Below are 25,688 nucleotides of genomic sequence, written 5' to 3'. Positions count from 1 at the left end.
TCGTAGAGTTGCTAGCGACGCCGGCGCCGACTCAGGGTACTCCAGCCACACCGGCTGGAGATTATTTATAATAACATGACCAAAAAACTATTGCAATCATCGAAATTCAATGCCTTTTATAAGCCGACACGTATTTTTTACTTAAGCGATTGATAAACGCCCGACATAAAAAATTACATCTTATATTTGTTCAAGCCTATAACACTTATTAATATTTTAACGGTATATTATATGAAATATGAGGGTTATAATTAATTTAGTTCCAGCTCAAATGCTAAAGAGTAATTAACGTCGTTTATAAGAAGTCGTTTAGTCGAGCGTTAGATCAAAGTGTGGCTTTCAATCTAACGAGCATCGTAAAGGAGAAATGTGACAGTGAGAGTGACGTCCGGAAGCGCCGCGAGTGACTCGTGCGCATCGTGTAGCCGGATGTGTTTGACAGTGCGATTTGCTGATAACCATGAAATTAAGGTTTTGCCAAGCATGTAGCGATTATATAATTAAATAAAGAACGCAACGCAATATTGATATAATAAATACATGGACAATTCTCTGAATCATTTATTTGACAAATATTTAAAACGATAAAATGAGCTTTTAATTTTTTACCTCTATACCTTTCTGATAAAATATTATTTTCCATTGTATTTTGTTATGGTAAATATTATATATGCAAAGACAAAATGAAGTTAAAATTTAACTTTTTTTTTAATTTAACTTTTACAGATTTTTCAGTATGAACATATGTAATATTAATATTAAACTAATTTATCCACATTCTATTCAGGATTTTTACATGATCGAAAATTAATAAATAAAAATCTTAAACAAAAAAAGATGCAAAAACATATGTTTGCTTTATAATCAGATAAAAGATAAAACATATCCTAAAGAATTATATATATTATAATTTATAAAATAATTGAACATATCTTGCACTTTATACACAATTTAAAACATCGTAGCATTTTAAAAATAAGTTATTACGTCACATTAGTCATATAGTCATGCATTATATAAAATGTATATATATAACAAAGCGTTAAGCATTGTAAATAAACAACGCATCGAGTAATCGGGTCACATTAATACAATAAATAAAAATACGATAAACACAAGTAACTTAATAAATTATAGCAAAACAATATAACGCCCGAACTTCATTAGATCTTTACGAGAAGAGACCGAGGAACTAAATTAGAATATACCGTCAGGGAATTCGTGATTGAGAATTTCACCGTGACTTATATTGTGTAAGACGGACGGCGGAAATTTTTAGAATTGTCTCCAACGATCGCTTTAGGATAATTATTTAGACATTCGACGTGAATGGGACACTTTGATAATTGATATAACTTCAATTTATTGGCAAAATATTTACATATGTATGACATAAACCTAAAGATTAACAAACACTGAATGTTTTCAACTCGTGATATCATAATAATTGAGTACTCGTATATCGTTATGTTAACGTTAATCTTGGCTTCCATTATATCACGTAAATGCATTTAATGAGATGATTATATTTAAAATAATATCATAAATAACAATCCAAGATGTTACAAACTTGTGTGAAATTATCGTATTTTAAAGTTACCTACCTTAGTTAATAAAAGAAAAAAGATTGCTTGTAATTTTAATATTTTATTGATTGTATAATTCGAATAGGAATTAATATGAATAATAATAGATTCAGAAATTTCGGCGAAACCGCGTGTTTTGCTAGTAAATAAATGAAAAATATTTTGAGCATTTGTTAATGAAAATTGCGAATAAGTTTCTGAAAGATATTATATATTACATAATATAAAATCAGTGTCGCAAATCTTTTAATTTTTTTAAAATCAAATTTAAGGAGGAATTGCAAGGCCGGGGTCTAGTTAGTAATATTTAAAATAGGAGATAAAGGTATTATGATTATGAAAATACTATAAGATCAGACAAGCAAAATTTACATTTCTTATTATATTATACATAAAGACAATTCAAAGTCTTGTAACGGTCTCGAATATTCAAATACCTATGTAGGTAAACAAGCTGATTCAAATATCTGTTGTCTATGAGCTAACGATATTAAATATTTTAAGTTATACCGTGAAACTTTATTGTCTTATAATTATAGTGAACGACTAGATTAAAAAAAATATTATTCAAATATGAACTAGGCACTAGTTTTCGTCATAGTGAAATAAGGTGGTAGGGCTTGGTGCAATTTCGTCTGGGTAGGTACCATCCACTCATCAGATATTCTATCGCAAAACAGCAGTACTTGATATTGTTGTGTTCCGGATTGAAGGGTGAGTGAGCCAGTGTAATTACAGACATAAGGGACATAAAATCTTAGTTCCCAAGGTTGGTGGCGCATTGGCTATGTAAGTGATGGTTGACATTTCTTACAATGCCAACGTCTAAGGGCGTTTGGTGACCACTTACCATCAGGTGGCCCATATACTCGTCCGCCATCCTATTCTATATAAAAAAGGTGTACTCTGTTTTTAGGTAAAGTTATAACAACGTTTAAAAATAGCTATAGCTATTCAGTAGGAACAAAACGAACACTTAGAAAACAGTTATGATATGTCAGGAAGCGATATGCAATATTGATTATTATTCATTATAATATTTAAAGGATACACGCATCAAAATAGCGTAGCACCGTAAGTAAATCCGACATTTCACGATTGAGATATGATGTCAGTTTTTATAATATAACACTGCTTATCTTCTTGTTTTGACACTACCTTTTCATAACTTATTTAATAATAATAATAAAAATCTTTATTGAATTCTAGTTAGTTAGAGCTCAGTGGCGTGCTATTGGAGGGGCAAATCCAGCAATGGACGACGAAGGGTTGATGATGTATGTATGTTTGTCGGATGGTAGTAACGATAAATTTTATGCATTTAAATGGGGATTATTCGTTTTGTATCTCAGCTAACCTAAAGTCAAATGTACTGTAAGTTTAAAGTAGAATAGCAACAAAGTCATTTACCCTATCGTTATTTAGAAAATAATAAAAACTTCTACAAACAATAAAGGATATCGCAACACTTAAATACGTTCATAGACAGGTCAACTAAAAAATAATAAATCGAACGCGTCCCAGAAAACTTTTATGATTTCTATTAAACCAACAAACTACAGCTAATTAAACCAACAATTCGAAAATTAACGATGAGTCGGTTTTTACGATGCATCTATTGTTCGAGGGCACTAATAAGGAAGTCAATATTTGCTCTGGACTCCGCCGGCGGCGGTGCTAACACAGCCCACTTACCTAGCAAATAGGAAAATGGGCACGTGATAGACGCAATTTTCACGTTCGCAGTTTTAAATCATACGTGTCCTTAAATCATTTTAGCTAACAGGAAAGGTCACAATGTCCATTAGAATATATCATAAATTTTTAGATAGTTAATAACACCTGATCGGTACTGTTGATGAAATGAGCACTTATTTAGATAAAGTTGATCCCTCAAGTCACGGAAAAACACCTGACATTACTTTCAAAGTAAAATGAAATTCTGCATAAATGTAACTTACTGTAGTTGAATCGATCATTGGTCACTATATCATTTTATCTTTTAAATTTATACAATCTTGCTAACGAGGTACAGGTCATTGCTGCCATATACAAACAGTCTAGACTTCGGCTAGTTTTGAAACTGTGCCAAGAACAAAACAACCAAGGGTAACCGTAACAAAGATAGATCCAATTAATGTTATCAAAAACATAAAAGGCATAGCAAAAACATGGTACTTGACCTCATGGCATATTCTTCTAGATGACGTCAAAATTAATATTGTATAATTACCAGGCTTTTCTCGTAACAGTTAAATGATAAATACGTGAAAGATTAGTGATGCGCTTGCCATAGAACTGTCTGAATTAACAATATCAAGTATAAACTTTAAGAAATAACAATAAACTTAGTTACCGACGATGTAGAAATATGTGTCGCAGTTATCAAACAACACGGTACGGTGTACGCGTCAAACTGACTGACATCGGGAACGTAACACGCAACTCATCAGAAAATTGCCCGTGACGTGCTATGACGCAATTTGTATTTTCAGGTTTATTCATGAACTCACACTTACACAATTGACACCAGAATTAAATAACGAATACAGTTTAAACTTGGTTTGTTCGCATTGAAATGTAAACGGCGACGAAAACCCATATTACAGGACTAGATTTTTATGTTAGGAAAGACCACTGTCAAGTTATACATTTATTCGAACCAGATTTCCATTGCCCAACGAAATAAACGAGCATTCGAAGTTTGAACTTTTCGTTTTATCGTTAAGTTCGTTAGTTAAATGTCAAATGTTCGAAATGCGAAATATACTAAACAGGGCACCGAAGTGTGTGATCAGTTTAGTATGAGGTGGGTGTGTCATTCACGTATTTCAACAGTCTCTAACGAACCTGAACGGCAGATAATCAGGCTAATTGTCATGAGGGGAATAGTTAGGGCTGCCGTCCTTTAAAACTATGAACTCTGATATTCTCGACTTTAAAAAACTATTTCAATGGAAAGTGTTACCTTACATAATATCTTTTTTTAAATAAATATATAACGCATAACAAACAACAAAAAGGTATTGCAAACTTAAATCAAATTGAATTTTTTTTATATATTACCCGGGAGGGCAAATGACTCTACTCCATCTGATGGTAAGTGGTAGTAGAGTCCAAACGCGACGACGGCCAGTACAATCGGGAAGAATGTTCTGCACTAGCCGCCTTCGCCTTGCCGGCCCGCAAGATGCCTCTTCACGCCTCGTTTGAAGGAACCCGGGTTGTAAGAGGAGGGGAACACGTGAGCTGGTAAGGAATTCCATTTTTTGGAAGTGCGACAAAGAAATGAGTTGCCAAATTTCTTTGTGCGCGATGGAATTGATGTCACATATAGCTACGATTCATGGCAACCCTAAGATTAATAGGAGAATGTGCCATTATCGTGTTGGGGTTACGTTGTATTAACGGTATACGTAATGTAGGGAAAGTAATACGACAACACGGGTGGTCATAAATGTAATCTATAGATACATACATATATAAGTATCATTTTAATCAATATATATATATATATATATATATATATATATATATATATATATATATATATATATGCTTTAGGTTAAACCTGTAATGTTTACTTATATTTGTAAATAAATAAAAAAAATTAAAAAAAAATTAAACATGCACTCATTGGTACGTACAAGTACGGGTACTAATACGATATTATATCAATTACATTATATCTAAAAGTTTAATGCGCTGAAGTTTAATTTATATAACATAGAAACAAATGAGACAGGGTTCTGCTTATTTTGTTTGTTATACTATTAAAACAACAATAGTATATTTTCAATATTAATTTAAATTAATTTGGAAAATATTATAGTGCACAAGTATGTGCACAAACATAGGCGCACTCTTTATTCCTTCATACTCACAGTCACGATCAAACACAGCTCAAGTTCATATGCAATGGTTTTTCGTGCTTTCGGTAGAGGTGTTATGTTAAGGTCGCCTTAACATAACACCGAGAATTCCTATAAAACTTCAATTACTTTTGTTTTTACTAAATTGGCTCAACCCGGTATTCAAACCAAAGTCCGAAGTCGGGATCTGTTGTCGTTATAAGCCATTGGATAGATATGTCTAAAAATATAACGTTCGTTAAAGTGATTTATTCGATTATACCTAAAGTCATTGGTTAAGATCAATACGTCGAGAAAGGGGATTATGGTGTCTGTTTCGGAGAGGTAGATTTCGTTTGATCTTGTCGTTAACATTGGACGAGACATGTGACTAAATCGTCTTATTTAAACGACTAAAAAAGCACGACCTAATTACAGCAATCATTGCATATCAATATTAGGTATGGGCATAAAAAAGTAGGTTTTTAATTAAAGTAACACTGACAGATAATTGTAGTACTTTTGCAGAATCCCTAAAGTCTTAAAGTCATTTATTTACTCGTCAAAGAACACAGTTCACTTGTAATGAGATTGATAATAAATTATAACATAATGATTACAAATAGTAATTTAGAAACTTTATAAAACACAAATCAGCAAAAAACAGCTTCTATATGCTTTTTAAGTTTAAATATTGAAAATTGCGTACAGTTTTTAATCCTGCACATAGGGAATCCCCTTGATTAGTATTTTTGAAAATTACTTCATGCATAAATTGCTTGGTAATCAGTAACCAGTAACAGCCTGTTAATGTCCCACTGCTGGGCTAAGGCCTCCTCTCCCTTTTTGGGGATAAGGTTTGGAGCTAATTCCACCACGCTGCTCCAATGCGGGTTTGTGGAATACACATGTGGCAGAATTTCGATGAAATTAGACACATGCAGGTTTCCTCACGATGTTTTCCTTCACCGAAAAGCACGAGATGAATTATAAACAGAAATTAAGCACATGAAAATTCAGAGGTGCTTGCCCGGGTTTGAACCCACGTTCATCGGTTAAGATTCACGCGTTCTTACCACTGGGCCATCTCGACTTTTTTTTTATTGGTTGGAATTGCTTGGTGGTCTGTCTTAATATAATGTTTCTGGTATTAGCTTTCATAAACTAATACTTATTACACAATTTATTGTTATTACAAAAACCTTTAGGGCAGCAATTGTTTTATTTGTTCTTATGTGAGTTTATGTTTATCTATATAATATGTATCCTACAGCAAAAGCCTCCTTCCTTCCATTTGGAGCTTATTACGTCACGTTACTTCACCGCACGTTGGTTAATACAAATATATCTGAATTTCACTATACATTCCTTAATCACCGGGCACAATATCAGTTATAAGAACAAGTGAAGCACTGGCGAATCAGTGCCGCATATTACCTATATGAAACCAATTCAAGTGACAAACATAAGAATTTTATCAAGATCCACTTTTACTTGGTTTTAGATCTTAGTCAATTTGTGTTTTCCGGTTTGAATGGTGTGTGAGCTAATGTAACTACAGGCACAAAGGACATAACATCTCACATGACTGAATCAACACTACATCTTTGTAGTGTTGATATAAAAAAAACCGCAAATATTTGAAATTAAATTATAACATTTATTGTTAGTTGTTTTTAATTATATTAGTCGGTAGTAAGAAAAATTAACGATACTGATTATTTATTTATCTTAAATTCTTCGCTACTTCAAAGTTATTTTCGTCCATTCACTCACGGATCACTAGGGCTATTCTAAAAGAATAAACTCGAAACTATAGAAAACTGTCATAAAATATCAGAAAGTGATATGCAACATTGACCATAATAATTATAACATTTCAAGAATACACGCATTAGAATAGAATATCGCCATAAGACGGTTGTCAACATTTCACGGGTGAGTAATGAAGTGAGTTCTTACAGAATAGCACCGCAGGAATGCATCTTCTCAGTTGCCGGATACTAGTCTATAGACAAACATATACACGCTAGCAAGGATGACTTACAAAAATAAAAAATAATCTTGTTAATCTATTTTTTGTGAAAATACATTATGAGTTGAATTTTACCTAATGGTAAACATAAAAGAATATATCTTACTATTTAAGTGTCTATCGATGCTTGTCCTTGTCCTGCGGCCATTAGAGCTTTTTATTAGATTGCTGGGTGGGGTAGCCTCAATAGTGGTCATTAATCATGCCAATATAAAAGACAAGATGAAAGGCAATAATGATTTGTTTTACGCAACGGCGCTTTTACATTTTCATAAATTAAAACGGTAACGTGGCCATGAAACATTTTCATTTTATCGATTTTATTTTCTATCCCTACTATCACATAGAATCTCTATACGAGTCAGCTTTGTCTTTGAGTCAGCTTAATTTTTACCGGGAAAATATGGAATTATCGTTATTTGACATATTTTGTTATTTTTTTTTATGAATGTCAATTTATTTACGGTAAAATAAAACTTGTAAAAATATTCTTTGATTATTTATATAACCAGTAATATATGTATTCCTTGAATGTACTAATATTAGTTTACAATTAAGCAAAATGTTTATTATTAAATAAAATAATTATAAAATGTTAAATTTATTTACAATCGTGTCGTAGCGCGACAGATTTAAGATATTTTTCGTTGAATTCAAAACAAAAAAAACTGTATGTTTTGATTTGGTACAGGTGCTTAATAACTCGTTCATTCATAACATTACATTAGTTTCATCATCATCACATTCCATTATTTATGCGTCACAAGATAACGAAAAGTATTACGTAAATCTTTGTTAACAACAATTAACGGTTATAAATGAATTACGTCTATACGTATAAATGGATAATCAGGCAAATCAGATTACTGAGAAAATCCTAGGACGATTGTAATGGACAGGGTAAGGAATCTAATGAAGCTTTTTAGAATCGTCTGTTCAGACGATTCTGAAAATTTTATATTTTATATTATTTTTTGAATTTTTGCAACTAGTTGCAACAATCCCAGTTTTTATGACAATTGGAAACGCTGATTGGCTAACCTAATTGTTGACATTTTAATTCTGATTGGTCAGAACATAACTTTTCTTTAGATGTCTATAGAGGTAGAAAAGGAAGAAGGTAATAATTATTAAAATATTTTACTTAATTACTCAATGTACTTAATTTTTTTTATTTATTTTACATTTGCGAGCAAATGAATCGACAAATCTTCGGAAAACAAATCGGAAAGTCCTCAAAACACTGCTTTATGCAAAAGGGGTTAAGATGCGAAATCGGGACCAAAGATAGGTGCTCAGGCAAGGTCAAGGCGTGGCTATTACCCAATGGACAGTAAGGAAATAGCTAAAATAAGCCATGAAATAATAGAAGACGTGCTACTCCGATATTGACCGTACGTCACCCGCCTTGAATTCGCTCGAGTGTTGGTAGCCAGTTCTGTTCACAGACGAGTGCACGATGTGACTGAATTGCAGGAGATGCCGAATCTACAGGCTTACAGAATAAAGTTTCGTCCGACAACGGTTCTTGCATTAAGTTGAATGTCATTTCTTTAAAGCTAAGTCTAAGATCATTTTTGACCCTGGTGGCAGAGATGATATTTTCACTGGTTCATGTTCTCACATTCTTAAGGATTTGTCAGCGATAGGGTCATGCTAATACACGATAATGCTCTGTAACAATGAGCATTAAACAAGAATTTTTAATTGACGCCAGTATTAAAGCCAAACACTTGCCAACCCAGTCTTGACATCACAGTATTTGTGCGCTTAAGCGAGAAGTCCAAAACAATGAAACGGTCATATTAGCATTATTAGATAAATGGGACAAAAATTGATCAGGTCAATTTCTTTTCACCGCATAATGAGTGTGAATTATTACATTTCATAAGTATCAATATTAAAACCTACTGAACCGATTCTCATGATGATGGCATTGCACAAAGTATTGTATTAGTTAATTCATTTTTATTGAAATACTTTGTATACAAGCTTTTTGGGTAAGTTTATTGAATGGCTTGCAAGTGTATGTATAAGGCACTGGGAAAACATTTCTTAAACAATTATTATTAAAAGTATTATATTTTAAATACAGTTTACAATAAATCTTGTGTTCAAAATGTGTATACTTTAATTAACTATTATCTCCAAGTTCGGAATTGAAACTAGGTACAATGAGATCGAAATTCATTTATATTCTAAATATAATGTTATGATAAAAATACTGATGCAAATTTGTTTTTTATTATTTATAATTGAAGATATATTTCTAATATACCATATGTACTAATTTTAGTACATAATTTTTGTTAATCTATTCAATAAGGATTATAAGCATTGAAAATATTCAGCATTATAAAAGAGTTTCAGATAATATTTATTTTACATTAAACATTAAATTATTAGTAAAGTAAATATAATAAATACATTTTATATGACAAGTATCAAAAAACTTGTACTTATTTATCAAAAAAATAATGATTACAGAATAGTCAAAAGTCAATGACCCAAGCTTTGATAGTATTTTGTGCATCATAAAACAGATAAGTCTTATCTTTTATCATATAATATCAGATGTACATAAATAAATTAAGGAATTAGAATTTCGCTAGTGTTTTCAAGACAGGTAAACAAATGAACTTTTTAATGTGTTATTTATATTCACGTTAATCATATCGAAATAAACTGTATACCATTTTTAAGCTACGTTTAATTTCCACAGTAATATTAATAAGAGGAAAAAATCTTTGTTCACAGTTGCAAATAAACGATGATTACATTTCTAAATAAAACACGTCATTCAGCTTGACTGCGAGACAAACAGGTTATATGGTGATAACAGCTTACTTACCTAAGTCATCCATGGTAACGAAGTCTTCTAACACCTGACGCACGATTTAATATATTGAGTTTTTTTCTTAAATTAAATCATACATCGAAATGTAAAAATGGGTCCACTATAATAGAAGATCCTATAAATATACACTTATATCACCAAAATTATACACGAAAATATTAGCCAAATATGGCAAATTCTTAATTGTTGGCACACCTGACAAACTGTCACTAATACATTTACAAATTGTCTTTTTTTGTGACTATTGTCTGGGTTGCGTTCTAATATTCGTTCATATTGATAAAAAATTTTCGTGTTAAATAAAATGCTTAATAATATATTAATGCTCAAAAATTTTATGACATATTAGTTACCTTGTTTTCAGTATTCTATTAATCTAAAAAATGTCATTAACACTTGACTAGAATAATTTTGGTTAAGTATGTAGGTATATTTTATTTTGACGTCAAAGTGACAATTAAGTCTGGCAGGTCAGTGTAAATGTATTTTGTATCCGTATCGATTAACTTGAGAAGTAGTACATTAGTAATAAACACGCCCATTTAAAAGTTTTAAAAATATATAAGTTAAAAATGAGTACTACAGGGGAGCAATTGACACTAGCTCGAGACATTAAAAGAGCAATAGAACTGTTGGAGAAACTTCAACAAAGTGGCGAAGTACCTGCTACGAAATTAGCTGCATTGCAAAAAGTGCTACAAAGTGATTTCCTAAATGCTGTTAGAGAAGTTTATGAGCATGTGTATGAAACAGTAGATATTCAAGGTTCTGCGGATATTCGGGCTTCTGCAACAGCTAAAGCGACGGTAGCAGCTTTCGCAGCAGCAGAAGGTCATGCTCATCCCCGCGTTGTCGAACTGCCTAAAACGGAAGAGGGGCTTGGATTCAACGTCATGGGTGGTAAGGAACAAAATTCCCCCATATATATTTCAAGAATTATACCGGGAGGTGTAGCAGATCGTCATGGAGGCCTAAAGAGAGGAGATCAGCTTCTATCTGTCAACGGCGTGTCAGTAGAAGGTGAAAATCATGAAAAGGCTGTAGAATTATTAAAACAGGCCGTGGGATCCGTTAAACTTGTAGTCCGTTATACACCAAAAGTATTGGAAGAAATGGAAATGAGGTTTGACAAGCAGAGAACGGTTCGTCGCCGTCAGAATTTTAATTAAATAGCTTTTACTGTGAAAGGTTTGAATTTCACCATTCTTAACAATTAGTTAAGTTTCTGCACCAGACTTACTGCCTATAGCAAATGTTATTGTAATGTTTAGAAATGTTAAGAAAAAATATGCATTTTATAATTCTAATAAATGTATTATCTAGTATCTGTAGTTTAGTGTATAGGTAGTCTGTAGTGTTTATTAAAAAAAAATGTAGAAATTATCATGCTCATGAGGTTATATTAGATTGTAATACAAATGAATAAATTATTCAAATATAATTAATTAAATATAAAAATATACTTGCTTCTAGAATGTCAAAAAACTACTTATTTATTAAGTAATAATTCAGAATTAAGAATAGGCAAAAAACTCATCATTTTTTTTTAAATGGCCTGTTCATTATTTTATTCTACCAGGGTGTCATTTATACTTAATACTATATAGAAAGGAAGATTTTTTTTGTTTGTAATCAATAAACTTTGAAACTACTAAACCCATTTCTCACATTTTCACTTACAAAATTAGAAAGCTTCTTTATATCTTCAAGAATTAACATGGCTATATTTTTTTCAGTAATAATAGGATTCCAGTATGTAAGTACATACACAAACTGAATCCCAAGCGGGCAAAACATTGCTTATCTATAGTCATGTAGCTTTTATAGCATGCAAACACTCCTTTAAGGGTTTTTTTAATGTTTGCTCGGTTGGGTAAAACATAGCATGTACACAATAAAAGAATTATGCTTACAACAAGAATGTCAGCTAGGTGGATTTCAACAAATAAAATTAGTGGCTATGCTTCCAAAGGATAATTTTGTAAATATTTCTAGCATAATTTTGATGTGTTATCAGTATTTATCGAATCATGTATCTTATTTATAAGGATTAACATTGTGGACAAATTGTACTAATTTACATTACTTTTATGTTGTATGAGATTAGTATGAATTACTTGTACAATTTTGGTATTAGGGGTATTAAATAAATGTATGTAATGTTGAAATATACTTTATTTATCCTATCCATATATATACACATTAATTATTTTTATTACCATGATTCAAAGGTTCCAAAGTTATATTTACCATCCTTTTTAGGTTTCTTTGCAGGGACTTCTTGAGTAATTGACGGTTTGCTAGTTGAGGGTACTTCTTGTAAATTCAGATATTTTCCAACCCCATCTCTAAATACTTTGAGTGGTTGTGTTGAGCCCTTTTTGGGTTTAACACCAAGTTCCTGTTCTGCTGCCAGTTTTTTCATTTCTTCAGCCCTTTCCAATGCAAGCTATAAAACATAGTTATCTTTTATAATTTACAAAAGGATTATTCAGTAATAAAAGTATATATTTTTTTATTGTTGATAAATTATATTTTAATATATAAGTTTATATATAATTAAATAATACAATTGTAGCCCTTAAAGTTTTTTTAATAATCTATCAAATGATGTAGTTCCTATTAGTAGTATGAAAGCTTACAATAGCCATTATGATGCCAAAAAAGTTTAATATAACTGACCACCAAGCAATTTATTCATAAAATAATTCTTAAAAATACTAAGAGATGTTCCCTATAAACAAAGCATGTGCTTTAATGATATAACAAATTGACAAATAATATGTTTTAATTAAGAAAGAAAAACAATTCTAACAATATCTAGGAGTCCAATAAGACTCACCTGTTCTTCGGCCTCAGCAAATGGATCAACGAACACCTGAGCTACTTCAATGATAATGTCTTGTATGGGCCTATCTTTATTATCTACTTCAATCTGTTCCATAGCACTTAATGTGTCTAATCCACCCACTAATTTCCCAAATATTGTATGCTTGCCATCCAATTGTTTGCAGGAACGAAATGTGATAAAGCTAGAATAATATAGACAAAAATATAACATGCTTAAAATTAAAAAAAAGCTTCTATTTGTATTAAACAACTTTGATCTTGAATTCAAATAATAACTTATAGTAATCACTTACAATTGTGAACCATTAGTATTTGGACCAGAGTTGGCCATGGCGAGTACACCGCGCCCAGTATGGTGCAAATTCGGCTTTAGTTCGTCCTCAAATGGCTTTTTCCATATAGACTCTCCACCTAATCCTGTTCCAGTAGGATCGCCACCTTGTATCTAAAGAGTAAATAACATAATTACATATAAAAAGAAAATACACAAATTAAGATGAAATATTATCAAAAACTTCATGTCTTTCATCAGTCAACATTTGTAAAGTCAATAATGTTATTGAATTATGAAACTTTTATTAAGAAAATGGTTAACGCAAATACTCAGTACACTTACCATAAAGTTCCTTATAGACCTATGAAACTTAGTACCATTGTAGTATCCATTGAGACAGTGCTTGATAAAGTTATCACAAGCCTTGGGTGTCAGGTCACAATATAACTCAAAATTTAATTGTCCCAGATTAGTAACTAATCTTACATATCCTGGAACAAAGAAAATATAGAATACTTTTTACCAATAAAACTAAGCTATATAATACATAATGCTTTTAATATAAGAGCAAATATAAGAGCATCAATAATCATTAAAGCATCAATAGCACAACAGTGTATAGGGCTGCCTAGCGATATAAAAATCACAGGTTCAATCAAGACCTGTGGGCTATTGTCATCCCCACTCCTAACAACTGTAATTAACAATTGGTTGGGTAAATAGGAATATGAGTATTACCTTAACACACCATTATTTATGTAAAATACCTTACCTTTTTTCTTAACTCTGTCATATTTGACTTCATCCTCACATAGTACAGCAGCTTGGTGTATTGTCTCAGGCACCATGGCTGTTGATGTGAAACTTGCTGCCACCATACCAGTTGAATAGTGAGCTGCGTTGAATTTATCTGCTAACTATAAAAAATATTAAGCATTTACATTTGCTAAGATTTAAGCATTAAGATAAGTATGCAGAAAAATAAATGTTGAAATCTGTAACCTCCTCCTTTTTAACTTCTTTTGTTTCAGGTGCTTTATATTCTTTATCAAGCTCTTGTAAAATATCCTTTGTCTCAGCCGATACAGTTTTTAGTCTGGCATGTGGATCTTTCTTCAGAGCTATTTCCTCTGTAAAGAATTGTAATTTTCATATAGAAACGGGTTGAAAGATTATTTAATCACCTCCTGAGATCCCTATTTACATGTAAACAAAACAAATATAAAGTAGTAAGTAGCCTGTAAATGTCCCATTGCTGGGCTAAGGCCTCCTCTCTCTTTTTGAGGAAAAGGTTTAGAGCTTATTCAACCGCGCTTCTCCAATGCGGGTTGGTGGAATACACATGTGGTAGAATTTCTATGAAAATAGACACATGTAGGTTTCCTCACGATGTTTTCCTTCACCGATAAGTACGAGATGAATTAAAAATTTGATGATGAAAATTCTGAGGTGCTTGCCTGGGTTTGAAACTACGTTCATCGGTTAAGATTCACGCGTTCTTACCACTGGGCCATCTCGACAAATATGTACATATACATAAGTTATAGCAATGTAGGAACATATTAAACATTTATTAGTGATATTTTATAATTTAGTTTAGTTATTGGATCCCAATCAAAAGGATTGGCTAATGATAAGAACTTATAAAGCAGATTATATTATTTATGTTTAATATTTTTTCATAAAAGATATATTACCTTCAGTTTCGATTCTCAAATTGTTTTTTATATGATGAAAAGTAGATATATTAAATTTTCCCAAGTGATTAGGATCCTGAATAGTAATGATATCAGCTCTTGTAAATGGTGTATCATTGATGAGGTCTTTCCAATTTTTGCCTTTGATATTGAGCTGTTCGACAGCTTCATAGCAGTAGACATTACCACTAGTAGCGATAGCAACAATATGAGAGTTCTTTGTGAATGGTTTAAATAGAACAGGACAGTGATAATCGCCTTCTGAATTCTTGAAAAATTTTAATTTGATAAAACTCTTTATGTCAATTTTCTGAAAGTATAATATAAAAACCAAATTTAAAAAAAAATTATAAAGTACAATATCAAATACAATATCAATGATTCTTTCTCCCTTTTTAATTATCCCGACAAGTTCAACTGTATCATAGAAATCATTCTGATTTTATAAACAAAAGAATAATTATAGATAGTTTAGATTTTTAGTTAGAACCCAATAAGCCAACTACTATATTTTCTAATAAATATAAAAGAAAAATGATGAGTATTTTTATAATGACTTTAAATAAAATAGATTTTAATAAATTTATTTATTTAGAAGTAATTGAAACTCAAAAAAGTCACAAAGCAGTAGTACTCTTACCTTTCCCGTCACAGGATTAACTTTAAACTTCTTTAGAAATGGTATTAAGGGTTGCAACTCAAATACGTTTCCATCTGCATCACAGACAGGTTCATTAAAAGGTTGTAAACATAGGCAACAGTGATCAAAAGGAAGACGTTTGAATGATGTGTCCTCTTCTATAATGGTTCCCGATCTTTTACCACCGTAAATAGTGGTCCATTCGGTGTGAGTAATGTACCTATAATAATAAAAAGGTGTTTAAAAGTATGCTAAAAACATTTATCCTATCATTTTCGTGTGCATAATAAACTATTACATTTTATCCTTTTGGTGTTGACGTTTTCCCATCTTGCGATACTAAATTTATTGACTTGGCGATTAAAATGCAGGTATTTAATTGAGTTACTTCTATTTATTCCAAATACATATATTCTTCTTTTTCTGGCGTACTCTTAAGAATCTTAAATATATTATTATGATTAAATGAAATGTCATAAAAATGGTAATGATTATACTCTGTGACACAGTTGACAACTGTCAGACTGAGTGAGGGTTGCAATTTGAAAGGATCTGAAATATTTTTTTAAAGAATCGTTATATGATCAAATGAAAAAAAGAAGAAGAAGCAAATGTCTGAAGAAGAAAAGTGTATATGTAAAAATATTTACAATTAAAATGTGCCTAACGTAACCCTAATTTATTAAAATGGTCAGGTATAGATTTCCTTATCTTTAAAAATATATGAAAGTAAAAAATGCAGGTATATATATTATTTTCTGCATAACTTTTTATTATTTATTGGTATGCACTTTAATTTAAAAACCTTAAATTAAAAAAATATTTGTAATTTTCATTTTGTTCTTTTCTTACATTGGGCCTTAATTAATATAATTTTTCTTTGTAATATATGTCGTTCATTTTATATATTCTTGTGCCTTAACATAATTATAATAGATTCAATTAAAATATTTTCTAGTATTAATAATACAAGTCAGAAAAGTATACCAAAAATTAGTGTTTTGTTTGTGTTTTGTTAATTTTGAATTCTTTACATGGCAACATGCCGGTTTTTTAATAAACATGTCGGAAAGTGGTTGTGCATTGTGAACTTGTAAAAATAATCTATTATATGTTACTTATTTTTCAATTTAATACAATCTTAGGTTAAACATTTTGACACGTACGTTCATTGTGATTAACACTAATTTTTTTGCATGATTTTGAATTATGAAGATATTGTTTTTGTGATTAACGTGTGTGCGTTTGTGACTTTCAGTTGTGTTGGTGAGGGTAATGTACAAATGGACGAAATGTGGTAGAAGAGGATTGAAGCTCTAACTACTTTTACGAAAACAGGCCAAATCAACATTTAGTTTTAGTAAGGTATAACATAGTTATTTAATAACTTATTTAGACCTTTTAATTGTGTGTATATAATCCTCTGGAAAAGTAACAGGCTGCCTATTTGCGCTTTGCAGTTCGGAGCATCTAACACGGAGTTTCAATTATTATCATAACACAAATTGTACATATTCTGGATGGGTTCCTTTGTCTTCTATTGATTGCGTTTTGGAATACATATAGTTATTAGGATTGTCACAGTGGTTGGCCAAAAAATTGTAAATTATCGGATAACGCAAGCCCACAAGATGGCCGACTGTTATTCGTAAGGTATAACTAATCTTTTTCCATTAAATATCTGTTTAGGCAATTATTTTACTTTCTCTTAATTATTGGCGTATAATTGTATTATCTATTTTTAATAATATGTTGTTGAGAAGGGAGTTAATCACACGAAGTAACAATTTCTTTGTTCGAAAGATGTGATGTTTTACAAGAAAATCCTTTTTTTATTTATTTTATTACTTAAATAAATATATGTGAAGACTTCTATGGACATAAAACTGATTAATCTTTTTCTTTTATTCTGTTCAGTGACTAAACATTATTTAATAATTTAAAAAAAAATAGAGAATGTACACTGAACAAAAGAGCCTATAAACATCAATGTTTTTATTTATATGTAATTGTTTTTTTTAATTGAACTTAAACATATTGATTAATCCTTACTCTTAGTATCAGTGAATAATGGCTTCAGGCTTCTTAATTTAGTCTTTACAATTAATAGAATTTTATGTAATGTAAATTTCTCCATACAACTTTTTTGCCTTTTATATCATTTGGCATTTCATATCCTCTTTAATTACTTTTATTTACTGAATAAGCCTTTTTGTATTTGTGATTTTGCTAATGGTGTAGTATATTGTAGACTTATGTAATGTCAGTATTTTCACTTAAATTTAACACAAGCTTATATTGGCTTACTAACAATTTGCTCTTTGGTTTAGCGGAATGAGTTTTTTGATGCTTTTAGATAATGTCTGGTGCGTCTGGTTCATCAGGAAGTGGTACGGGACGTGGTAGAGGCAATTCGAGCGGAGCAATTGGGGAGAATAAACCGGAATCTAAGGAGAATAAAACAAATCCAAAAATGTCGAAAGCACTTGGTACATCTGCAAAAAGGATTCAAAAGGAACTGGCTGAGATAACTCTGGATCCTCCACCAAATTGCAGTGCTGGACCAAAAGGCGACAACCTGTACGAGTGGGTTTCTACAATTCTTGGTCCACCTGGCTCAGTGTATGAAGGTGGAGTCTTCTTTCTAGACATTCATTTTTCAGCAGAATACCCTTTCAAACCCCCAAAGGCAAGTTATATTTTACAAAATTATAGGTATATTTATTATTATAAACAAAAAAGTATACTTATATATTCCGTTTTATTACACAATCCTAAAATATCTCCTTTTTTTGTTAAAGTTCATAACTACATAAAAGTATACTTATAATATTTTCAATTCCATAACAGTGTTACCTCATAATATCCAACATTATAATGAAAAACTATCTATAATATATAATATATATATATATATATATATATATATATATATATTTATATATATATATATATATATATATATATATATATATATATTTTTTTTTATATTTTTTTTGGTTTACCTTCAATCTAACATATACATATATTAATACACATCTTATATCACAACAGCCACTTTCTATTTAGAAGAAATATGTTAATATTTAGATAACAATAAATGTAGAATATCAGTATTATTATGAGAAAAATTGTTATTGTAAAATGAAGATGATCCCACCATAACTGAAAATCATTATTTAGTATTTACTAGCAGGACAAAAAAGTCCAGGATCATAATTTAATTACCTTTTAAACATTCATTAATTATATAACAGTAATAAATATTTTTGTAAACAGAGTTTATTGTCGTTGATTATATAGATACGTGTACATGTTAATTATTTATTCTAATCATTGATAAAATTTTCAGGTGACATTCCGAACAAGGATATACCATTGTAACATCAACAGCCAGGGTGTGATCTGTCTAGACATCCTTAAAGACAACTGGTCACCGGCCTTGACTATCTCAAAAGTTCTTCTGTCCATATGCTCGCTCTTGACTGATTGTAATCCAGGTAAACCTTTTTGAAGTTATCTATTCACTATATCTATAGTATACCTCTAATCTACTGCTGTATTACTAAAATTGCTGTGTTCCTAAACATGATCTTGTCTGATATAAGAGCTAAATTGGTATTGGTTTAGAAAAAAATATATATCAGCAGTTAACTTGCTTATACATTTAACAGTTTCATATATGTTTGTATATATTACAGTAAGTGAATATCATAATATGGATATATGAAATGATATACTAATATTATATTGATTGTAATAGTTATCAAAAATCCCATAGAAATTCCGATGACTTGGCATGTGTTCTGTCGAGTGTTATAAATACCTGTAACTTAGGTTTTTCTTTTTATCTTCTTCCAAACGTGCTGCTCTCCATTGCCCTTTGACATTTTGCTAGTTTATCTCTGATGGTCAGCAAGCGACCAAGCTTTGCAGCCATATGTTATAAAAGACAGAATCCAAGTTATCCTCGTAATATGCATGCTCAAATCTATACTTTTCATTATCTCCTTCAGAGACCAGTATTTTTTCCATTTCTAAGTTATTTTGTCACCGTTCTTGGCCATTGTGTAATGATGGAAGATAATTTCTCCAAGGTAAACATAATTGCTCACATAATTATAATTGTTACTATAAAGTTTAATGTCAACTTTTTGGAGTTAGTCGTCAGCTTTGTCTTATTGATTTCTAGCTCTGCCATGAATTACTGGTGGTAGAGCTTTGTGCAAGCTCGTCTGGGTGGGTAGCACCCACTCATCAGATATTCTACCGCAAAACAGCAGTACTTGGTATTGTCGTGTTCCGGTTTGAAGGCTGAGTGAGCCAGTGTAATTACAGGCACAAGGACTGGTGGTAGAGCTTTGTGCAAGCTCGTCTGGGTAGGTACCACCCACTCATCAGATATTCTACCACAAAACAGCAGTACTTGGTATTGTTATTTTCCGGTTTGAAGGGTGAGTGAGCCAGTGTAATTACAGGCACACGGGACATAACATCTTATTTCCCAAGGTTGGTGGCGCATTGGTGATGTAAGCGATGGTTAACATTTCTAACAATGCCAATGTCTATGGGCGTTGGTGACCACTTACCATCAGGTGGCCCATATGCTCGTCCGCCTTCCTATTCTATTTTTATATAAAAAAAAAAAACTAGTTTTCTAGGATCTTCTAACTGGACAATATCTCAAATGATTTAGTGGGCTACTGTTTATGTTAAGACCAGTCCCAGTTTATTTGTTTGTTTGTATTGTTCCAGCACAGCATTTAACAGCTTGGGGATAACGTATCTCCCTTGTACAACGTCTTTGTGTACGGGCAAAATATCTCCTATAGTTTCCATTTTTATATGCCTTACAATTTCTGTAGATATTTTTTTTAAGTACTCATTATGTACTTTCTGCTTCTGGTTCAAGGGTTTATTCGTTAATATTAATATTCGTTGTCTTTTTCTAAATCTTGTATTGATGGTATTGTTGTTGATAGTCTATATATAAATTAAATTAAAAAAAAAACTTGTTTATTGACTTGTGGTACAAGTCATAATTATTTTTAGACAAGGAAGTGACGCCACTAAACTAACATGTCTATTTAATATTTCAGCTGATCCATTAGTGGGTAGTATTGCAACGCAGTACCTCCAAAACAGAGAAGAACACGATCGTATCGCGCGCCTCTGGACCAAGCGTTATGCGACATGATTGCTCTACCAGTTACATGGAAAATTATCATACTCAATACCACTCTGTTTTAACTCCATCCTGTTCACGTTAATATAAGCTAACATTAACCATTTACTAGTATGCATGTTTTTCAATAGTTTTGTCAAGACTTATTTTCATCCTGTAAGTATTTGTTTTTATATAGATATTTCTAAATATTACGAAAGTCTATAATATCTAAAAGTAACTATTTACATTTTGAAAAATTGAAAAAAGTGCATACTTTTAAAATGGCTTCTCAATATTTAGTTGCAATTAATGTGAATTTTTAACGCTTCGAAACGGTATGACTATTATTTTAGGCGACGAGTTTTTTAGTTTTAAATATTATCTTTTTTGTTGATCCTAATCGCTAGTCTTATACGAATAAAGCGATAGGTTATACGGAACATATATCTACATAGGCTTAAAAGTGATTGGGTCAATTTATGCCACAATTATGTGTCGATCTCAAACACTTGTACTAGTTAAGTATTATTCCCAATTATTTCATGGGAATTAAAAGCATTCGACTATTGCAGGGTGTACTGATCGCTTTTGTAATTGGTTGGTATAGACACGTGATTTGGATGATTAATTATAAGATTATTAAATAACTACTCGACTGCCAATTGTCTCCAGTTTATATCAATCAATCACTTTGTCGGTACATAATTAAACTATTTAATAGTTACTACTCATATGTCAAAGTACATTGTTTCCAAATATTTGTCAAGTATTTCAAGTTGTGGATATATCCTTAATTTGTTTTAACCAATTAATCGTTTTTAGTATGCAATCATTACATTTATAGTGGCTGTGTCAGTGTGTGACATATATTTTTTTTAAGTTTTCATTATTTAAATTATAAACATTTGTAATTTAAAGAGAAAAAAGTCACAGTATTAAAAATTGTCCCTACTATGACTGTGCTTTGTTGTGAAATTTAAAATTGCTCTTAATGACTAGCTTGTTTACGCTTGACATTTTTTTAATCCAATAAAACAAGCCTCAGATAAAAAATGTCTATAATAAGTTTCTAAATAAAATAATAATCACATTTTGTGATGAACGGTAAACAAGAAAAATCATTTTTGAATACAATGTATACAAAACCAAAACTGACTTCATAATTTGTTAAATTTAGTCTGATACATAAGGTTTATTTATAATGTATTTTCTGATACTTACATTGAACAAATTCTTTGAAATAGGCTAGGATATAAAGAACATCCTTATAATTGATATAGCATTCAGAGAAAATTTATGATACAGAAAGAGTTCAAAAATATTGCACTTTCTATTAGTAAAGGTTAAAAATTTGGTTCTAGTCGCCATTTCTAAAATCAATAGTACTTATGAATACAATTGCAATCGAGTTTATTTGAAATCTGTAGTTCAATATTTATGTATATAAAATTATATTGTGATTTAGTTAACTTCGTACCTATTCGGTCCATTATATAGATAGTAAATTTAATAAAATTTCTAAATCGATCGAATTTCAATTGTTTATGCATTAGGAGTGCAATTATTGTTCAGTTCTATTATGTATCTTATTAACATCATTGTGGCATTTTTTTTATGTACGTGAGTTATTTTATATATTTTAGACATTCATCAAGCGTAGTATTTTATTATATAAAACTTATTTATTCAATGAAGATCTATAAAACAATTTTTCCATTGCAGTTTTTTTTTTAACTATCAAATATTTCTAAATTCAGCAGTGATATGTGATGGCTATCTTTTTTATGAAATCGACATATCAAAGTGAGTTGAAATAACAGTTCGAAATATGTTCACAATTGTAATGGACTCCGTATGTTTGAATGTGTAACTATTGCACTGGCGTGCCAAACCTTAACCAGGCATTCTCTGCTTCCACTTCCGATTATATAACGACTCGTCTATCTAAAATATTCCGTTTAGTGTGTAAACAGTTATTAGAATGTAAGTTATTTTATTGTTTAGGTAATGTATGTCTTAACCCTAGTTTTAAAGTATAAAAAAAAAACTTAGCCGTGTAATTTTTAGCGAAGTGTATGTCGCGTGTATATGAATGTTTTGGTGATACCGTTGTGAAAAAAAGAAATAAATAAATGATAAATATTAGAATTTAATTTCGTTGATGTGAAACTGGTGCTGTGAGATTCAAATGCTTGCGACATACAATGAAAGAATACCGCATCTGTATTCGTGACTGGGATATATTTTGTCAATGTGATTTTGAAAATTATTTTATATTGTGACTCGAAATGTGTTGCTTGCAAGACAACAGCTGTACTCGACGCGACTGATGTTCCTCGTAACTTGTTCATGAACTTGAACCCTTATAATCATCCTTTGTTAAAATTTATATCATGGTATAAAATAGGAAAATAAAAACGTGTGTAACTAGACACTTAAATGTTGTTTTATTTTTTCGTCACGCTGTGAAGCGTATTATTTTTAAATCATATATCAAAGTTAAAATAATATGTCTATATATCGGTAGGAATAATGCTCTCTCCGATAGTACATTTGTTTACTGTTACACAGGAAAAAGACAACTTGTAAAATTCACTATTTCCAACGTAAGATAAGTATAAAAGTATCTACTGTTGAATGGGGTGCATTTAGATGTTTAAGAAAAACAATTCTTAGGTATCACTATATATGGTAAGCTTTAAATATATGAATGGATTGGTGAGTAGTCAGCAATGCAGACTTCGCGGGAAAAATAGAATGTTGCCTGATGTAAATACGGGTCGTCTTGTGTATTTTAGTTTTTTGCAGAGTATAAGGTCTTACATTAAGGAGTATAAGGGCTACTTCGGGTTAATGCAGCCGATGTTAATGCGATTTTTGTTCTGCAGAAGAGGGGTACTCTAGGAACTAATACTAGGGAACTAATGATTAATTGAGAGGTAAATTTGAAGTAATCATTACTTTATTGATTCTCAATATATGTACCCAAAAACATAAAAGCGAGCGTCTCATGTACAAGGAGATTATAATAATAATAATCATTTATCCTCAGACAAAAGCCCATACAATTGAGATACAACAAAAAATTACAAATTTCTTATTATATTATTGTTAGTAACAAGAAGTAAGAACTAAGTTGGACTACACAATTAAACTATTTCTGGTGGTTGTCGCGATGTACGGCACGCCAGTACTTAACAATGGGATTTTCAGGGCACTTAGAGCATATTCTTAAAATCTCATTCCCAGAATTCCTAGTGCGGTACCAAACTGCCGCAATCCGCGACCTAACAATCGCAAAATAATCAGGGGCTCTGGCGTCGGCAAACATGGCTGACGCACTGCAGTACCTAGGCTATTTCATCAGAATGCGATACGCGTTGTTACACTGCACTCTGATGCTAACTACATGGACTTTTTGTGCCGTTGCACCACAGCTGACACGTGTAAAAACACTGACAATACGCTTGAAACAGCGTCAGCTTTGCCTCAGGACTACATCGCCCGAACCGACGTGCAATCATATTACAACGAACAGCCAAAGCCCTTCGTTCACGCCCTATGTCGAGGTTGTCGCGTAGATCCGAAGTAAGAATATGCCCCAAGTACCTAAACTGATCTGCTTTCTATTGGTACACCATACAAAGAAACCAGCGGTAACCTCTCCGGGCCCCCGCCCGAGCAGAACACCATCATTTGCGTCTTTTTTACATTGTACATGAGGCCATACTCACTCGCGTACCGTTCACAGACGCTCAATAATCTCCTCAATCCTCTAATTGAGGGACTCAGAAGAACCATGTCATCAGCGTAACAGATTATTAACGCACGTTGTGCCTATGTGGCATCCAAGCCTTGTACTTCTAAGTTCCTCAATCAGGTTATTAATGTAAATGTTTAAGAGATCCGGAGAGGTCAGCCCACCTTGGCGCACGCCGTACTCCAGTACATAATCACCAGAGACGTAGTTACCCCATTTCACAAAGTTAGTTTGGTTCTCGTACCAGTATCTTCTTCTTAGGTGGTACATTAGAAAGTTTTAGTTTTTGCCATAGACGCTGATAGTTAACTAAGTCAAAAGCACGGCTTAGGTCTAAGAAGTAAGCATAAACCGAAGTTCCCCTGTTTGTGTTTTAAACCGTCGATTTGAGGCTGAAGACGGCAGCATCCGTCGAATCCTGGCCGAAAACCAAACTGCACATCACTTAACTTTACGTTATGACGAATACTGGGATTATAAACAGTAAAATAAGCTATATTGAGGCTGCCATATCTACTATTACATATAATAAAAATGTGACTTCGCTGTGTGTACATCGAAGATATAAGAGTAAAATTATTATATGGGGGTCTTTATCAACACAGTAGAACCAAAAACAATGATTGTTAGAATTTTTGTTTGTGCGCGCTAATCTTAGAAACGGTTTAACTGGTTTAGGTGCGGTTTTCATTTCAACTGGTAAACCTCTGTCTGTATTCGTTTGTAATATATTCGTTAGGTTAGCTCTGACGGCCGGCCCTCCTCAGGGGAACCCCTGAGGAGGGCCGGCCGTCAAAGCATCACGGTAGCATGCGAAAGCGATCCTGTGGCGCTCCTCGTTAAGACGGAAAGGGTACCGCTGGTTTTTTAGTGGGTATTCCGATGTTCAGGGCGCACTCAGCGCCTTGGAAACCGGCGAGCCCCACATACCCCCCATTGTTAATCTGGAGGAAACACGTAATGCGTTTTTC

General features: G+C 31.8%; 4 protein-coding genes across 7 annotated transcripts in view; 2 read left to right on the top strand and 2 right to left on the bottom strand.

The window, feature by feature from the left end:
• LOC126769993 (paxillin) overlaps positions 1-10,342 on the bottom strand; it is a 66,179-nt gene extending 55,837 nt beyond the window's left edge. Inside the window, exon 1 of the mRNA XM_050489088.1 lies at positions 10,324-10,342. Within this exon, the coding sequence (XP_050345045.1) occupies positions 10,324-10,336 (13 nt within the window). The 5' untranslated portion in view covers positions 10,337-10,342. The remainder of the gene's footprint in view (positions 1-10,323) is intronic.
• A 367-nt stretch (positions 10,343-10,709) lies between these two features.
• LOC126770100 (protein lin-7 homolog C) lies at positions 10,710-12,337 on the top strand. The gene has a single exon (XM_050489260.1). The coding sequence runs from the start codon at positions 10,902-10,904 to the stop codon at positions 11,496-11,498; it is 597 nt and encodes a 198-aa protein (XP_050345217.1). The 5' UTR covers positions 10,710-10,901; the 3' UTR covers positions 11,499-12,337.
• A 152-nt stretch (positions 12,338-12,489) lies between these two features.
• Positions 12,490-16,275, bottom strand: LOC126770009 (RING-type E3 ubiquitin-protein ligase PPIL2). The gene is made up of 9 exons (XM_050489113.1): positions 16,089-16,275; positions 15,791-16,010; positions 15,151-15,460; positions 14,456-14,583; positions 14,226-14,370; positions 13,796-13,944; positions 13,473-13,624; positions 13,172-13,361; positions 12,490-12,778 (listed from the first exon to the last, which is right to left on the bottom strand). The coding sequence occupies exons 1-9, from the start codon at positions 16,118-16,120 to the stop codon at positions 12,545-12,547; spliced, it is 1,560 nt and encodes a 519-aa protein (XP_050345070.1). The 5' UTR covers positions 16,121-16,275; the 3' UTR covers positions 12,490-12,544.
• A 544-nt stretch (positions 16,276-16,819) lies between these two features.
• On the top strand, positions 16,820-23,034 carry LOC126770102 (ubiquitin-conjugating enzyme E2-24 kDa). Of its 4 annotated transcripts, none has more exons than XM_050489262.1 (6): positions 16,832-16,952; positions 17,049-17,155; positions 17,251-17,443; positions 18,147-18,479; positions 19,143-19,290; positions 20,890-23,034. In XM_050489262.1, the coding sequence occupies exons 4-6, from the start codon at positions 18,150-18,152 to the stop codon at positions 20,985-20,987; spliced, it is 576 nt and encodes a 191-aa protein (XP_050345219.1). In that variant the 5' UTR covers positions 16,832-16,952; positions 17,049-17,155; positions 17,251-17,443; positions 18,147-18,149; the 3' UTR covers positions 20,988-23,034. The 4 variants fall into 4 exon arrangements, with proteins under 4 accessions (XP_050345220.1, XP_050345219.1, XP_050345221.1 ...); XM_050489264.1 differs by having other exon boundaries at positions 16,841-16,952; positions 18,175-18,479; XM_050489263.1 differs by lacking the exon at positions 17,251-17,443 and having other exon boundaries at positions 16,820-16,952.
• The last annotated feature ends 2,654 nt before the right edge of the window (positions 23,035-25,688 follow it).

Source organism: Nymphalis io, chromosome 8 (assembly GCF_905147045.1).
Source record: "Nymphalis io chromosome 8, ilAglIoxx1.1, whole genome shotgun sequence".
NCBI classification, from domain to species: Eukaryota; Metazoa; Arthropoda; class Insecta; order Lepidoptera; family Nymphalidae; genus Nymphalis; species Nymphalis io.
The sequence above is the reverse complement of the archived record's forward strand: the minus strand, read 5'-3'. Positions and strand labels throughout refer to the sequence as shown.

Bases quoted from the DNA above. Each gene is read 5' to 3' on its own strand.
- LOC126770009 (XM_050489113.1), bottom strand. From the start codon at position 16,120: ATGGGAAAACGTCAACACCAAAAGGATAAAAT. The intron at 16,011-16,088 runs GTAATAGTTTAT...TTATTATTATAG, and splicing joins CAACACCAAAAGGATAAAAT to GTACATTACTCACACCGAAT. The intron at 15,461-15,790 runs GTAAGAGTACTA...TTATACTTTCAG, and splicing joins TTAATCCTGTGACGGGAAAG to AAAATTGACATAAAGAGTTT.
- LOC126770100 (XM_050489260.1), top strand. From the start codon at position 10,902: ATGAGTACTACAGGGGAGCAATTGACACTAGCTCGAGACATTAAAAGA.
- LOC126770102 (XM_050489263.1), top strand. From the start codon at position 18,150: ATGTCTGGTGCGTCTGGTTCATCAGGAAGTGGTACGGGACGTGGTAGA. The intron at 18,480-19,142 runs GCAAGTTATATT...TAAAATTTTCAG, and splicing joins ACCCTTTCAAACCCCCAAAG to GTGACATTCCGAACAAGGAT. The intron at 19,291-20,889 runs GTAAACCTTTTT...TTAATATTTCAG, and splicing joins CTTGACTGATTGTAATCCAG to CTGATCCATTAGTGGGTAGT.